Raw genomic sequence first — 15,336 nt, 5'->3', positions numbered from 1 at the left:
TTAAATTAAATATTACTATTTATATTATATTAAATATTATATAGTATATAGTTACTCTATATACACATTTATATACTCTAACTGAAAGGACAGCTAATTCCTTTCCAAATGGAATACGTTCAGTTGAGATGGGACAATCAGAACACAGATGAATGCACTTGGTAACATCTTGGCTCTATGGTTACTTCCAATAGCCATTCACAACTGAACTAGCATACCAAGAGAAAAGCTTGCTTTCCCACTTTTTCTCTTAGAATACTTTCTCATAAGGAGAGGTAAAAGCCCCAGTTACTGAATACCAGTTATAATGTTGTACTACAAGAAATGACACTATTGGCTCCACATATTCTCAGCTTATTATTTAATCTATCTTAACTAACACCTGAAAAGTGATGTGATTTTCTTCACAGAACAGAAGCAATCAATGTGTTTACGCCATCAGGTAAGTTACTGACTACCACTGGTTTCGTGCCCACCAGGGCTGAAATATCAGATGAGATATCCATTGAATACACCTCCTCTGTCACTAGAGGACAGGCTTGTAAAGTACCTCACTGCTATCAGTATGTAGTGCTTTCCTCAAAGGGCACAAAGAACAAGCTCAAAAACAAGGTTTTATAAAAGTGGATCCAGAACGCTTTACTGAGAATATTTAAGAATATATTGATTATCAAATGTATGCTGAAGTCCCATCAATTTAGATTATATTAAATAAGGACTAAAATACTTTTAAGAGCCTACTTAAAGGCCAGCTCATATATTTGCTTGAAGTATTTTAAGTCACGGTTTCGCAGTTACATAATCATAACTGCAGAGACCAAGTATACAGTATCATTACATTTTGTATTAATTTTAGTAGACAATCATGTATATTTATCCAAAATAATTTAATGAAGTTCAAATTGCATACATACGTAGTTATCACATCCTCATTAGAAGATTTTAAATCCACGTCAGAGGCTTTTCTTTAGATTTAAAAACAAGCAAAAACCACAAAATACATCATCACCGAATGCCACTTCTAGCTTAAACTCTTCAGGAGAAAGATGAGAGCTTCATATGGACTTTTATAATGCTTGAATATAAATCAAGGTTTTCCTGGGAGACTTGTTTATTTAATAAGGCAAATAAAGCAAAGTTTTAGTAAGTACTGTGATAATTCATACTGATATTTAGTAAAGACAAAGAATATCAATCACAGAATGAGATGGAAACAAATTGCATGTTGAAAAGTGTCATTTTATCAAAGCTGCTCAGAATATGGTGGTTATTCTTTTTTACTTGCCTGTTAATCCTACTGCTTCCATGGAAAAGGCTACCAAGAATCCTTCAACTTCACAGCCCTACTTGCTGGGATTTTTGTCTGTTTGCTCCCCTCCCATTCCTTGTGTTATGACCACTCATAGAAATATACACTCTTAAACAAGATACTACATAAAGAATTCTGGAGAGTGATCTTTTCAGCATGGCTGAAACAAGTTACATTACAACAGATGTTCCATTCTAAAGGTGATTCTGAATTCTCCATCTATCTGTAACTGTAGATAGATAATTACAAATGTCACCTCCACTGCAACATCCAGGTATGCAGATCACTAAGGCTGTCTCAAGTTCGTGTAACTTCAGTTCCATTTGCAAGCATAATTATTCCTTATCTGTCTGGTTGGGAAGGAAAAAAAACTAATATTGCTAACGAGATTATAAGCAAACAAGATGTCACAGTACAGAATTTTATTCTCTTCAAAGACAAACAACTCTAAACTTTACTGAATAAAACTGAGCAGTGACAACTTAATTTCTTAGTTCTAAAACTAGATTTGAGAGTACTTAAGATCTATTGCTGTAATATTTACAGGTAAACAAAACAAAGAATTCTTCCCTTCCTACCCTCTCCAGGCAGAACAATGCACCATGGCATGGTGACAAGTTTAAATATTACCAAAGCAATTAATTCCTCAAAGAAAACATACATTCATTTAATGCACATTGGCATCAGCTTACAATCATAAAATTATATATTGAAAGGAGATTTGTAAAAAACAAAGGCAGCAAGTGTTTCTCCTCCTCTGAATTGAATGCAAGGTTAGTATTCCTTTAAAATATACTTTAAAAAAAATGACTTGCATGTTGGGCAAAGACAGCCTTGCCCTGGAAACAGGTGTTAGACCAGGTGGCCTCATGATCCCTCTGATCTTAAGTTCTGTGACTGCTTGACATTGGTTTCAGGCATCATACACCATGGTTGCATCTGAGTGAAAAGAAATTAGAGGAACCTGTGAAAAGAAATGGAACTGCAGCTGATTTCCTTTCAATTCCAAGTGCAAATGATAAAAATCTAACTTTTAGACAAAATTTAGATTTGAAAGTTAGCTGAAGATTGATTCACCAAGAAGCTGCATATATTCTCAGCTTTGGTTGAAATAAAAATAAAGAAGTTATATGCAAGTCACAGTATCCTGTTGGTACCTTCCACTGGATATTACCATTTTTTAAAGCTTAGATGATAAAACAAAGCCACACGGTCAGAAATTTGTTTTAAAGTTGTAACTTAGTGTAAGAACAGCAAGAAACTTGGTTTTATGCAAAGGATTTGTGAGATTGATAGCTTATACGATCTATTTAAAACAACTTTTGCTTCTCTTGCTATTTTTAGCTTCCAGAAGCTGGCAGAAAACATTTCCTGGAGCTTAACAGCTTGCTTTCATTGCTTTTATTACAATGCATTCAAATGGAAAGTTGTTACACGTGCAGTTTGAATTCATAGGTGCTTGTTTTCCACTGGCTGACATCCTCGTTGATCATGGCACGCTCTGTGAAAGTAACATTTCCTTCTGAATCAATGAGAAGGACTGTGTTTGTCCTGAAACAACATAAAGGCAGAAGAAATACAAAACACTCAGTAAAGAGTTAACATTTATGACAACATACATTTGAATTGAGATATGTTTTGGTCCAGCAGGAAATATTACCTTGTTCCATAACCTGGGCAACGAACGCACACAGCTGCATACTTGTTCAATATAGGACGTATGTATTCCTTCCCTTGGTCTTCAATTGCAGGGTCAGGTAATTGACTGAAAAAGTTGTAGAAGAAATTATTATTTTTTTTTAATTCTCCATCATATTATCTCTTGCACTAAGCTGTTTTCTGTGAAGTTGGCCTCTCTATATTGTTTTCTTACGGCTCTTGATTATTCATCACTGTAAGGAGCTCCTGCACCAAGTCCTCTTTGGCAAGGTCTTGGCTTCTGTTGATGACTTCTGTGAAAAGCTGTTTCCCATACTGAAGTTTCTTCCATGGTGTATCCAACAAACAATTGCTCAGTCCATATATTCCTATACATGTGCATGCACCAAAGGAGAAAAAAAATATAACATGTAAATGTAGCATGTAACACTTAATAAAACAACTTAACCTTTTCCCAGACTTTTGTGAAATACCAAAGATTCCCTGCCCAGAGCACAACACTAACAGAAACATGAGGGTATCGCACAGCCTAAACACAAAATAACTCTTAATCACTACATTGTTGGCTTTATTTCTGTAAAGCAATTCCAATTCTCCAAGCTTCATACATTATGAAATCAATGAAATTCAATTTCATATTGTACAGAGGTAACACAATAAAGGAGTGACCAGCTTTTTGTTTGTGTTAAAGTCTGTTTAGTGCTGTTTCCAAGAATTTATGCCATAACTGGTACAGTAACTATTTGCCTATTGGCAGCAAGGCTTTGACTATTTTAAGCAAGCAAAATAAGCCTTTGTGTATTAACACAGCCTTCTTCACAACTGCTATCAACCAGCTAAAGCATTCTGCATGTCTCACTTCATTCCTGTTGGTTTTTGGTGATGAATACTGGAGTCTCCTATATAGTTGGCTAGCAAAGGGCTAGAATTTAAATATTTTAAATCAGTCTACCCGACTTAAAGATAAAAGTTCATTATTTTTTAAAGCCAATTCTGTCCCTAGGGGAGCACAGTCAAATTACTTCTTAACTCCGCAAAGTAAGAAAAGTTACCTCTGACTTTGAAAATTCCATTCCTCAAGACAGACCTTTGTCCCCTGATCATAATTAAGTAACATTCCAGTAACTGCAGTGGAGATTGAACACTGACAAGGATAGAAGCTGTTATAAACTACTGACACTTTACTGAGATATATTAGCAAATATTTAAATGAATTTAAGCATTTATTTTTAAGAATGCAAGGAAAGTTAGCAAAGACAATGCTTAACCAGCCAAAATACTGGAGAATATGACTATATTCTGAGTCCTTTAAAGTAACAGAGTAATATTCCAACCTTTTAGATGTAAACCTGTAAACCTACCAGGATTTAAGAAAACAGGTTCCGGTTCTCCTTTGTTTCCATAGTAGCAAATTACATCTCCTTTGGTGCTACTGAAAAATACAAACAAGAATTTCTCCTTGAAAAACCATCAGCTTCTGTAGTTGATCACTTGCTAATTCCACACAACCTTCAAACACAGCAAGATGTTTCTGTCACTGTTACTGCTCTGACACCACAGCCCAGAAATTAACTGATGAATTTCATTACTCTCCTCCTCTGAAATAGTATATCATACCACAGTCAAATGTTACCATCATCATTTTTAAACACAGTGGTAATGCAATTCAGTAAAACCCAGAATTGCTGCATGGAAAGCAGGCAGGTATACCGTAAACATGAGCAAACTCCACCTCCTGAAGCAAGAAATCTTCTTTGAATTTAAAAGAAAACGTCACAGAACTTGCAGTTAAAACTGAATTTGGATTGAGTACCATAAAACAGAATAAAGAAGAGATGCCATTCCCTGTTCCTTATTTTTCCATGAGCTAGAAAGGCAGGTCTTAGCCTTGATGCAAATAAGAATGTATAGAATACAGTTAATGAATGACACTAGAGGCATCAAAGAACATGCTTGTTTAAAATAAATCATACAAAGCTGTGGAAATGAATGACCAGATTTCACAACCCTTACGCTGCCTCTTCTCACATCACTGCACCTGTATCATATACTGTTCTGTCATCATAGTAACACAGAGAAAATAAGTTTGTTTTCTTGAGGATCTGAGAACTCAAACGTTGTAAATATCTCTTTAAGCATGCCACCTACAGACAGCAGTATCACATGCTCAGATATACCCCTTCCCAACGCTGCTTCATTTACTCTTCCAATCGGAGTTTCCTCTCCATTTCACACCACTGTAGCAGAGCCAGTCACTGCTGTTACACAATAGATGAATATGTTAAGAATAGGCTTCAATCTCTTTTTTGAACAGTAACATGGTTCAACAAAATAACATCAGCTACCATAATGTTTTTCTATTTACATAGAAAGCAGCTTCCATTTATACACCACATCTCTCTCAGGACTATTTCTAATTTCCTAAGATGACAGGTTTATATGTTTTATAGAAATTGCTTTGCATCATTAATTTGCCAAGAATTTCGTTTCACCAGAGTATCCAAGGCTAAGGATTTCACAATGGAGAATTAACACATGCAGCTTTCAAAGTGCATAGCATGAAATCATGATCTGCATCACCACAAAAGGACTACTCAGCTGAGCAGACAATTCCCTATCACCTTAGCATAGAATTTAAAAAATAAAAAAATCAAGCAAACTAAATAGTAACACATGAATTATTATTTTAGTAATGTCAATCAAAACTACTTTAACATCATCATACTAACAGACTTTACAACTATTAACCACATCTAAATTAAAATGAAGAAAACCAAAACTATTTACTGCTTATTACATCAAACATGTTGAGTATTGCATTTTCTTAAAAACACAGTAAGACTAATTCTTCCATTATCTTTAAAGTTACAGATAGCCTTTCAACCTATGAAAGGCAGCCAGGCAGCAGTATGTGATAGAGTACAAGAAATCAAGTCCTCTGACCACAATAAAAATGGAAAATAGAAAAAATAGAAAAGGAAAAATTCTTGTGAAGTCACTGGTAGGATAACAAACTGCAAAGGAGAGCAGCAAACACTAACTGCCTGACAAGCTTACGATTAACATTCTGAAAGCACCAACTTTTCTGCTTGTTTCAAAGCAGAAAGAAAACAAATGCACTCTTATCTCTACAGGTGGCATATCTGCCTTTATAAATTCAGCTTAGACTTCGGTTATCTGAGAGCTTTATTTCACTTTCCCACCATAACACAGTAAATTTAAAAATGAAAAATTGGCAGAATTTGAAATAAAAGCCTTTCTTAAGGAAATAAAGCCACACAAAACAGTAGGAAGAAAGCAGCAACCAACCATACTTGCATCAAAGTGGGGAGGTAGGAGGGAATTTTGACAGTAATATCAGCCCAGAAGCTCTCAGCTCTTGTAACCTTGCCACAGCATGCCACCCAATAGCAAAAATGAAGGGTAGGATGGGGGATACTTGCTTGTCCAGCCCACAAAGACACAGCAGTTTCAACTTCTGTTCTAATGCTGATTACAGCATTAGAATACTCAACTCTCTAAGTTACTGTGGCTCACCAGCCAAAACTTGAGGTTGGAGTAGCTGTACATAAACTGTGCATGGAAAAACAATAAATCAAAGTCCAAATTTTTGGATGGGATTTTCTTTGTCATTTTCTAGAATAGCATTTTTGGTTGTTCCTGTTTATTTTTTCAAGGCAGGAAGGATATAGAAAATATAAATGCAAACTGAATTTTAGATTGAAAATTTGAGGATAAGAGATTTTATACTCAAACAGAAGCATGTACATCTCTGAGAAACTACAGAGCCAAGGTTTTGCTCTCTCAAAATCATAACAGTCTGCAGGGAAAAGACTAATTATGAGCTCCTAAGTAAGAGAATACAAGGCAGCCATTGAGCATTTGAAAGATGAAAAAACAAAGGAAATTTCAACCAGGGTAACACTGGGCTCTTACATGCCAACTAGCTAAAGAAACTGAAGTGAGAGCTTGTCTTGTGACAGGCTTCCATATTATTACACTCATGTGCTAACAAATACGTGTACTTCACTACTACTATCTTTCTGCTGTGACACTGAAGTTTGCAGACTTACTTCAAGTCAGCTGCTATTAAATTAAATCCGTTATAAAGATGTCCTTCTACTGAAACTTTCTTCAAGTAAGAGTAACAGTCCAGATCTGAAGTCAAGAAGTTTGTTACAAGAGCACCTAGGAAAGAAGTACACAGAGCAACTTGACCACGTGAAGTTACTAATCTGAAAGGCTTGGTAAAACAAACAATACTACAGAAGATATCTTCAACCAACAGAATGTAACAGCAATCAGAAAAACATTCCTTCATAAAAGGATAAATAAACAATATAAATATAAATAATATCCTTTCATACCTCTTCCTTTTGCATTTTTGTCAGTTGTTGGCTGCATATAGTTCGTCAGGGCTGCCATCCTGCCTTTCTTACTGATTCCCAGCCACGTCCCACCTTCTTTTCCTTCCTCCATATCCAGACCTAATAAAATAAGAACTAGGCTATTACATTCATCTTCAAAAATCTCAAGGTTAAATAATTTCTTCATACAGATGCTGAGTCTTGACGAGGCTGAATAAAATACGGTAAGTACTATCTTTTTGGACAAGTATGCATGAGGATAAGAGCACTTCTATTACCCATCCACGATTCTGAACTAACAAGTTACTGAAATAATAGATGATAAAGAATGATGTAAAAGGTGTATGAGGTCTAAAAGTGAAATTATAAGCTACGCCTGTAAGCCAAAATACACAGAAAACTAAGTAGGCTCATAATGCTTGTTAATTCAAAAGCAAAGTCTCGGAAGATTAACATTATTGGCAAGTTTGACTTTAGAAGTAACCAGAACAATTTAGAGTAATTTAGGTAATTGCAGAATATTGTATTGCGGTAACAGTAACTTGCCTGGGAGGTGGGGTGTGCTAATTGTCAGTAGCTACAAGAAGGAAGCCACTGCCAAGACTCTTATGCAATCTAACATGCATATCGTTGGAAGAATTTCAACTCCAGATCTCATAAGAGATCCTTCATTAGAGACGAAAACCAAGTCTTGGATGCTTATTCAGAAACTCTTTCCTTCCTTCAGTCTCCAAAATGTCAGTGTCAAGTTTAGCTTTGTCACATCCTCACACAACACTTCATCAATATTTTCACCTTCACTAAAGGTGCACAAAACCAAAACATACAGCTACACTGATATGTAAACATATACAATTCCTGGTTTTGTATCAGGTCCAAAAATGTTCATTGATTCATACAAAGAAAGAATTTAATGTTTTTGTCCTGCTTTGATTTAATAATTTTAACTCAATGGGAGTATATTAATGGGCTCTCCACAGACAGACCCACTGAATGGAGAACGTGTGTTCTCACGCCAAATACAGGCAGAGATGACAAAGGTTTAAGAGAAAGTTCAGGGCTCTTCAGTTTTTGGGGTAATTCTTTGTTTTTAAATTCCTGTGTCACAAGGGAAGCAGCACCCAGAATGTCTGGGACAGAAGTGGAATGTCAGGCAGAGCTTGAGAAGTGAAGGAGCTGCAGCGCAGTGGGAGTCATTTATCATCACAGCTCTCCCTGCCAATGACAATAAGACACAACGTGTGACAGTAACATCTGTGACTTTGCAAATACTGTTTGCTACCTTGGATCTAAGCATTGCTTTGTCTACCCAAGGCTGCAGATAGATTCCCTACAAAGGAAAACTAGACAATTAAATAACTACATTTTACTGAACTGATTGCAGGCCAAATCTAATAAACTAATGGATCAATAACTAAAACCACTATGTAGCCTATAAATTACTGATAAGAAACTAGAAGAATTTCCTTGAGGCTTGTTTTAATGATTTTCAGTCACAAGTACAGACAGTGAGTCTGTGGAGTAACTAATTCCATCTATTTAAGAAAGCATTTCAGCATATCTGCCAAAGCTCAAGTAATTGTTTGTGATGGACAAACATATCACTACATTTCCATTACACTGCTTGGCTTAAAGTCAGTAAAAAGAAAACTGGGAGGAAAACTACTACGTGATATTAAAACACAAATAAGACAGTAACAGCACAACTCACTTTCTAGACAGGACAACCAGAAATACAAGAACATCACGTACCACTCAGGATTTCATTGCTGCTGTCCCAAAAATCTGCTGATTTGGATGGTCTGCTGTAAAACTCATCTCTATTAGCTGCTAGAATAAGTCTGTAGAACACAAGAGTAGCAAGGTATGTACTTAGAAATAGGAATGCTATAACACAGAGAATAACAGAATATTTTTTGCCGCAGCAACAGTTCACTGTAAGTATTAAACCACTCTTTACCTTAGCATCTCACTTCTATCAGCATAGAAGCTGAACAACAGCTAACCACAGCCTTCTCTCACACTGTTCTGAGACATTTAACAAGTTCATCTTACTGCATGAATGAGGCTCATATCCAAGAAGAGAAAAATGCTTGCAAAGCAAGAGATTGCTTTTCAGTCTTAACTCAATCTTATAATTCTTCAGCACGTGAAGTTACAGCTTAAAAAAAAGAAAACCAACAAAAAAAAAAAAACTCCAAGGAACTCTAAAGGGAACTCACAGGTTATAGGAAGCTTATCTGAAGCACAAGAACATGTTTTTTTTATCTTTAGTTAGGGTCACACAACCACAGTATTTTTTTTAATTTAACTTGAACAATTAAAGCACTATTTATGCAGTAGAAAGACACAATACTTTTGTCTGAAAGTATCCAGAACACAGAACAGAGACAAACCTGATGGCCTCCAAGGCCCATCCTGACTGAAATTCATTCAATTAATGAAGAGAAGATAGCACACTCAACGATGCAGAGATGCAAAGGGAAAAGCATGCTTTTCTGCAACAGTCAAGAAGTATGTGGGGAATGGAGAGTGCTCCCCTTTGTTGTTGTTTTGTTTTTTCTCCATGTAATTATTTTTTCTTTTTACTTTTCTGCAAGTATGGTTGCTGCATAATCTGAGAACAGCAGGAAACAAGATGTGAATATCTAATGAGAGTCCTCACAGCAGACAAGCTGTTGGAAGCCCTGGAGGCTGCTCAGTCAGAAGGTAGGCAGATGTTATAAGAAATATGCAACTGAAAACTGCTGCTGGATGAAACACATTTATTTCTTAATAAGCATGTTTTACTCCACAGCCATCCTGCACTCAAAGTGTTTTGCCACTCTTTGTATACCCAGCTAAACCAGATAGCTCTTAAACAACACAAGCAGGAAATAACTCTCAGAATGTTTTCTGTCACCGCTATGTCTGGCTTCCACTGCTCCTTATTTGGGAAGAGGATCTTAGAGGCATCTGCCAGTGTGGGAGACGTAGCTCAGCATGGTCTTTGAGAAGTGGTTCATATACAAGATGCATGGAAAAAAGACCAGCTCTTCCTAGTGAAGCGAATACTACTTGTGTATGGAACCTAAACAGTATTAGGTGGATTTTTTCCAGTGTGGTAGAATATTCCCATCTCTCAGTTTATATACAGATTTTGGCACTTAGCACCAGGCTAGTAGCAGGATTGGTACATTCAAAGCATATTCATTTAGTCATTTGTGGAACATAATCACAGTGAAAAGCATCACTATTAAGTGACCTTTGGCATCTAATTTTTTTTTTTTTTTTTTTTTTTTTGCAAAAGGCCTGTTCAGCTATTTTACAGCTGAAATTAACTGTATTAGGGCTTACTCATTAAGATTTACTTAAATGTTGAGACAGATAAAAATGTGAGAAATCATTCCATCAAAGCAATTCCATACAGTGAAATTCATTTCCATAAAAAGCCTCCAATTATAGCTTTGAAGTTTAAAACATATTTATTCTTAAGATGCACAGAGTATAGTTTGGAATATAACGGCAATGCAGTAACTTTGACAATGATAAGGACTACAGTAAAGCATTTGCTACACTGCCCTGAGCTTTACTTCTCATAGGCCCCCAGAGAGAACACCAAGGGCAGAACAGTAAGCTGCAAACATTCAGGAAGACAGGAATTCGTTCATGCACTTCGATCATCTGCAAGCTTTGTGCTAAATCAGGCACTCACAAAAAGAGCCCAAATGAACTGCTGTGGAAATCAAATTCTCTAGGATGGGAAACCCTCCCAAGCATTATGGAGAACATTGTTTAGCTTGGCCAAAGAAATCCAGTTTGTCTTTTCAACTTTTAATGGCTAGACACCAAGAGAAACAAAGTAATGGATAATAAAAGCTAATTGTAGATGCCTTTTTTGAGGTGGGCAAACACACCAGCAGGCCTGCGGTCAGAGATCCCCCTCTGGGTTGGGAGAAGTGATCCATGAGCTCAGTGTGAAGTAAATAGAGCTCAAGTACAATGTTACACACAGGAGCCATCAGGAAAAGTACACTTAGCAGCAGACCAGTGCAGAGAGGTCTCACAGCTAAATGGTGTTCAGAGAACTGGGCAACATCTCCAGCTGATATGTATGTTCTTCAGAAAGCTGAGACGAAGGTGAAGAAACTATAGTAAAAAATAAAAACACAACAACCAGGTACCTCAATTTTCTTCCAAATAAAAAAAAATAAAATAAAAGGTTTAGCCACGGTGTGTCAAGGAAGGGAAAAAGGGACTGAAGTTATGTGTTTGATTGAAGCAATAAAATTAAGATCAGCCACCAAGAACAACATGGCACAGTACTTATTGCTGACATGCAAGGCTGGCCAGAATCATTTATTACAGAGGTAGAGAGCAAGGCTCTGCTTAACAAAAAGTAATGAGAAAATTGAGATCAATTAAGCAATTGATGGTCCATCAAACATGATTCCCCTTAGCTTTTAGGATACAAGACAAGACAGGAATTTGGAACTCTGGATTAGAATTTATGAAGGATGCATCCTGCACATGACAGATCACCATCAAGAGGCCCATAACTAGAGACTGAGCCTTCTGACCAAGGTGCAAAACAACACATGTAAGCAACCCTCTGAGAACCCTTTAAGTACTCCCACGGAGAAAATCTAAGTTAGACATTACACGAGTATAACTGAACACCAAGTAAGAACTCCTGAGCTTGTATTTCAAACATAGGCTACAGGAAATTGTACAAAAAATTACAGAAACAGCTCTCTTTCAGTCATCCTTACCTGTAGGCATTTTTTGAAACCGGCCGAGGATCAAATTTGAATAGAATGATGCACATTGGAGAATGACTAAGTCTTGCTTTTCCCACAAAAGCTCAGTGCAAGGTCATTCTGTAACAGCCTACAAAGAAAATGCAGATCATCTATTATGCCACAAATCACATAGAGGATAAACTTGCCTCTGGGTTGAAGCTTACAGATTGCAATGCTCATACCCTTGCTTACTGAAAAACTGGTTTAAATACATTTTGGTCAGCAACATTGTCATGGTTTCATGATTTTTCATTATCGGTATTCCACATCATAACATCATGCAATGCACTGTTTTCAATTATTTCGGGGGTCCTTATTTTCTTTTTTTTTTCCGGGGCGCGGATCCGCGGATCCCTCCGCCCTTCTAGTCACGGAACCGGGCCGAACCAGCCCGTAAACCGTTGACAAACATACAACAAAACAAATAGCAAAAGCAAATACAATACGGAAGCTGAAGAGCCATTCTTGGACTTCTATGAACTACATCAGCTTTGGGTTTGGTTACTTTGAAAATCCTTTAATGTTTTATAAACATATTCCAAAAGAAAGCTTTCTATAGAATCATTATTCCAACAAAGACATAACAGTAATCAATGGACCGTAGTCTCATTATCCAAGCTGTGATATAGGATGTCGTGGTATAGACTTGTTATTTCTTCAGAAACCCAACTTCATCTCAGTTACTTAACTTCGATTCTCTTTTCTTATATCATTCCAATTACCTCATCACTGTTTTACCTTATATGAAGCTTAGCTAAGAAATTACTGCTACTGTTAGTTGCAGCAGACAAAGCAGTAAAATATGATGATTACAGAGATATTTAATTGGATATCTCCATACAACTGTCATTCTTTCAAAGCTATACTCACATAAAAGAAGGTGTTGCAATCCCTGCAAAAACTTACTGCTCTCCAAATAATGGGCTTTCATAACATCCAGTTTTATTATTTCTAGTCAATGGGTCAACAATTTTCATGCATGAAATGACGGCAACAATCTCCTCTATTTCTTTGTTTCTAGTCTGCTATCTAACTTACGCCTAACACACACAAATCAGCCTGACAAAAGTCAACAAACACACTGAAATTAGGCATTCTGCTCCAAATGGTGCTGCTGGCTTGGAAATGACATTGAAATAACTGCCATTCTTATTCTGTGCTGCTGTCCTCAGCACAGTGTGTTGTTTGATCAGCAATAATGTTCTGTTAAAATCCTCAGTGTACACTGCCAGGAGAAAGCAGTGGTTACAGGAGGTAACAGGAGACCAAATTGTGATAGATTGTGGATGTTCTTTTCCTAAGTTTGTACCATCATCTGGTTGATTAGAAGCAATCAATTCACAATTTGGCATAAAACCACTTTACTCGTAAGATCTCCCAATAGCAGCCTTTGAAAAATGAAGTCATTTGTTATGTATTTTGTTCTCCCAAATGAAGTGCCATAAATAACGTCAGTTACCACAGAAATCTCAAACACCTCTCAGCTGATCCACAACTGTTCTTCAAGCAAGTCTGAAAAATAGCCTGAGGATCATTATTCACTCAATTCTGACAGGCTATGTGGCACAACAGTAACTCACAGTCAGAGTCTACAACTGGTTTACTGCTTCTTTTCAATTTCTTTACAGGAAACCGAGCACTATATTCCTCAAAAGCTCATGAAAGAAGAAAACTGGATGGATATTCTTTCAGTATTACAATGAGTTTTCCATACTGAACAATGAGACATTGAAAAGAATGTTTTTTTTTTTCTTCTTTTTTCCAGTTGCAATCAGGAGCAATTGGAAAAAATTCACAGCGAGGATAGGAGGGCTGAAAGTGAGATATAGATGAGAATGAAGAGGTGGATGCTGTCGTGTCAGCTCTCAGGCTGCTCTGTACAAAGGCTATTCCTGAAGGATGAAGGGCTGGTAACCTTACCAGGGTGAAGGGACCATCTTCACTGCAGGAGGCAGCAGTGCAAACCAGAATGAGATTAAAGAACATCACATGTAAGGAAGAAGATATTGACAACTTTGATGACCTCAGACTCATAACCTAATCTTTATTTTTGTGTCCTCCTTTTCCCCCCCTGCCCTGGGCCCATTCTGGATTTCTTCCTCCTGTTATGCAAACACAATTAGCTTTAGCTTCCTCACTTCCTAGAGAGGAACGTGACAAAAAATTGTTTACCGTTCCTTATTCTTAGGAAACACAAGGGAGCACTCGGTGGAAACGCTTTGCAGAGCCCACCATACCCACCTGCTCCTGGCCTTTCTACTTCAGTGTGCACACAGTTTACAGCAAAAGAAACACGCTAGCTAACTTTTTAGCCACTCGGCTTCTATTAACAAGCACTGATAAGGAAAACAGCCACAACTGAAACACCGGAACGCGTACAACTACAGCCGAGCCGAGCCTTGAGGCACGGCCATACGCAGGTAGCACCCAGCAGCCCCGGGCCCTACAGGGGCCCGCAGCCGAGGAGCTCCTGCAGCGGGACGCAGGAAGGCACCCGGAAGGCACCGCCCGAGGCCGCGCAGCGCCGCACTCACCCAGCGCGCGCCTAGGACAGCAGCGCAGCCCACACAGTCGCTTCCGGAAGCACGGCGAGTTTAAAGTAACACCCGCCCCGATTGGCTGCGGGAGCCCCGCCCCCCGCGGACTATTGGAGAGCAGATCTCCCGCCTCCCCTCCTCGAGCCGCCATTGGCTGGCTCCCGCGCCGCTCAGGGCCGTTGGCGCGCAGGTGCCCCCGCTTTTCCCTCCGCCCTATTTCTGACTCCTTCACAGGAGGCAGCGGGTAGTTTCAGTGGAACTTGTAAAGTAAGGATGCTTTATGGTAATGCCTCCAAAGGAAGAGCAGAAAGCCCGTGACCCCTCTAAGAGTAATAAACTTCGTATGCACAAGTAAATAAACGTTAATGGAAAGACCTTCCAGGGGTGTACGAGTACGTAACGTGGCTTTTGAGGCAAAACCTCTCATCTTGGAAGCAGAAAACTCGGGGTAGGCGGTCAGCCTTGCCGTCGGTCCCGTGGCATTAAGCACGTCATCCCCACAGCCCCGCCGCCAGCAGCGGGACGGCAGCGCTGACCTGCCGAAGGATTTTGAAGGTCTGCTGACGACCGGGAGGACCCGTCACGCTCACCCGACCCTTCCGTGCCCCGCAGCGGCGCAGTCCCGCTCTGGCGCCGTCCGGGTGCTCCGCGCTCAGCCCCGCCATCGGTGCCGCTCGAAGCTC

The 15,336-nt window shown here is 38.4% G+C and overlaps 1 protein-coding gene across 1 annotated transcript; it reads right to left on the bottom strand.

Moving 5' to 3' along the window:
- Positions 1-868: 868 nt before the first annotated feature.
- On the bottom strand, positions 869-14,793 carry TANGO2 (transport and golgi organization 2 homolog). Its single transcript, XM_003210880.5, has 9 exons — positions 14,651-14,793; positions 12,087-12,204; positions 9,088-9,176; positions 7,336-7,455; positions 7,042-7,156; positions 4,330-4,400; positions 3,183-3,336; positions 2,970-3,074; positions 869-2,860 (listed from the first exon to the last, which is right to left on the bottom strand). The coding sequence occupies exons 2-9, from the start codon at positions 12,140-12,142 to the stop codon at positions 2,740-2,742; spliced, it is 831 nt and encodes a 276-aa protein (XP_003210928.1). The 5' UTR covers positions 12,143-12,204; positions 14,651-14,793; the 3' UTR covers positions 869-2,739.
- Positions 14,794-15,336: the final 543 nt, after the last annotated feature.

This window comes from Meleagris gallopavo, chromosome 17 (assembly GCF_905368555.1).
Source record: "Meleagris gallopavo chromosome 17, MGAL_WU_HG_1.1, whole genome shotgun sequence".
Classification (NCBI taxonomy): Eukaryota; Metazoa; Chordata; class Aves; order Galliformes; family Phasianidae; genus Meleagris; species Meleagris gallopavo.
The sequence above is the reverse complement of the archived record's forward strand: the minus strand, read 5'-3'. Positions and strand labels throughout refer to the sequence as shown.